The sequence below is a fragment of the Electrophorus electricus genome, chromosome 1 (assembly GCF_041902795.1).
Source record: "Electrophorus electricus isolate QZ-2024a chromosome 1, ASM4190279v1, whole genome shotgun sequence".
Taxonomy (NCBI): domain Eukaryota; kingdom Metazoa; phylum Chordata; class Actinopteri; order Gymnotiformes; family Gymnotidae; genus Electrophorus; species Electrophorus electricus.
This window is the reverse complement of record NC_137497.1, coordinates 15,459,286-15,461,418: the sequence shown is the minus strand read 5'-3', so window position 1 is coordinate 15,461,418 and position 2,133 is coordinate 15,459,286. Positions and strand designations below refer to the sequence as shown.

The following is a 2,133-nucleotide window of genomic DNA, read 5'->3' as shown; positions in this document are numbered from 1 at the left end:
TTCCACTATTGTTCTCTAAACCATACATTATTCAATGTATGCAAATTGATATTCAATACTTACACCAACGAGTTCTTGGTACCATTAGGTTCATCCTGAACTACTTCTATTTTTTAAAGGCGATCATATTCTTTCCTGCATGAAACCAGTTTATTCTGGACCATCCCTATTTTTCAGTTTTCAATATTATTTTATTACCTCATAAGGATAGTCTCCTGGTTTAGGACAGTGTTCCTCACTTACAGTCCCACCTGATCAAACTCACTCAGCTCATCATGAAGCCCTTCATGAGCTGCATCAGGTGTGTTAGAGCAGGAAAACACTAGACTATGTAGTGCTGTAGGACTCCATCACAGGAAGTGAGGATCACTGAATTATGTGATTAAATCAATTCATCCAACACTGGCAATGAGGAACAATGGATTAGAGAATTAAATCAATTCATCCAGCACTGACAGTGAGGAACATTGTTTTAGGGGATTAAATTAGTTTATCCAGCCTGAATTGTACAATTGTGCTGGTGTATATAATGGTGTGTGTTATATAGGTATGAATGTGCTACACATTCCCTATTAAACTCAGTGCTGTGTTTGTCCACACTGTACAAAAGGAGAAATCCGCAATCACCTCCAAAAACAATGTGGAATTCATATTCAAGGTGTGTGCATGTATGTGTGCGTGAAGGCAGTAACAAATGCATAGAGTGCTCTCCATCATATAATACAATCACATCATAATTTTCTTTTTTGTAACAGTGTGTTCTTATGACTGTCTGCTGTTTATTCCCAACCAGGAGCTGGAGCACAAACTCATCTCTCTGGTAACGAAGGAGTTGAAGAGGTTTAAGAAGATACTAAGTCCAGATTACCCACATCCTGCAGAACATGAACCAGACAGACCTCGCTAACATACTACAGACCAGTAAGAGTTCTGGGTCATGGCTTTATGATGGCACTGTTACTCTAACAAAAATTTTGTTTTAAGGTTTTTATTAAAAAATGACTTCAACATCAGTGATAATAAGGTGAAATATTTTGATAATGTTCTTCTGTTTATTAGAGCTGATCTCTGTATATCAGCAAAAGATTAAACACAAACTGATGTAAAAATGTAAAAATAATTAATGAACTGAATGAGATCTACACAGAGCTCTACATCACTGAGGGAGGGAGTGGAGAGGTCAATAATGAACATGAGGTGAGACAGATTGAGACAGCATCCAGGAGACCAGCAACACAGGAGACACCCATCAAATGCATTCACCTCTTTAAAGACAAACCTATCAGAAAAGTGCTGACTAAAGGAGTTGCTGGAATTGGAAAAGCTTCTGTGCAGAAGTTTATTCTGGATTGGGCTGAAGGGAGAGAAAATCAGAATGTCATCTTCATATTTCCACTACCCTTTAGGGAGCTGAATTTGATCTAGGAGAAAAAGTTCAGTTTGATGGATCTGCTTCATGACTCTTTCCCAGAAACAAAACAATTACAATTAATAGACTGTGATGCTTACAAAGTGATTTTCATCTTTGATGGTCTGGATGAGTGTGGACTTCCTCTAGATTTCCAGAACAATGAAAGATTGTGGGATGTAATAGAGTCGACCTCAGTGAATGTGCTGCTGACAAACCTCATCAAGGGGAATCTGCTTCCCTCAGCTCTCTTCTGGATAACCTCTAGACCGGCAGCAGCCAATCAGATCCAACCTGAGTGTGCTGACCAGATAACAGAGGTACAAGGGTTCAGTGAACTTCAGAAAGAGGAGTATTTCAGGAAGAGAATCAGTGATCAGAGCCTGGCCAGTAGAATCATCACACACATGAAGTCATCAAGAAGTCTCTACATCATGTGCTACATTCCAGTCTTCTGTTGGATTGCAGCCACAGTTCTAGGGAGAATGTTTGGTGAAGCAGAGCATGCAGAGATCCCCAAGACTCTGACTCAGATGTTCACACACTTCCTGATCTTTCAGATAAGACACAAGGACAGAAAATACCATGGAAACACTGACATTAATTTTCACCAGACTAAAAAGACAATTCTGGCACTGGGAAAACTGGCATTCCAACAGCTGGAAAAGGGCAACCTGACCTTCTATGAGGAAGACCTGAGAGAGTGTGGCATTGATGTCAGAAAT

General features: G+C 39.7%; 1 protein-coding gene across 1 annotated transcript; it reads left to right on the top strand.

Moving 5' to 3' along the window:
• Nucleotides 1-1,131: 1,131 nt before the first annotated feature.
• On the top strand, nucleotides 1,132-1,888 carry LOC145659432 (NLR family CARD domain-containing protein 3-like; the record flags this gene model as incomplete). The annotated part of the gene is given in 2 exon segments (XM_081722073.1): nucleotides 1,132-1,728; nucleotides 1,877-1,888. Coding segments are annotated over 2 exon segments (609 nt in total), but the record flags the coding sequence as incomplete, so codon positions are not given.
• Nucleotides 1,889-2,133: the final 245 nt, after the last annotated feature.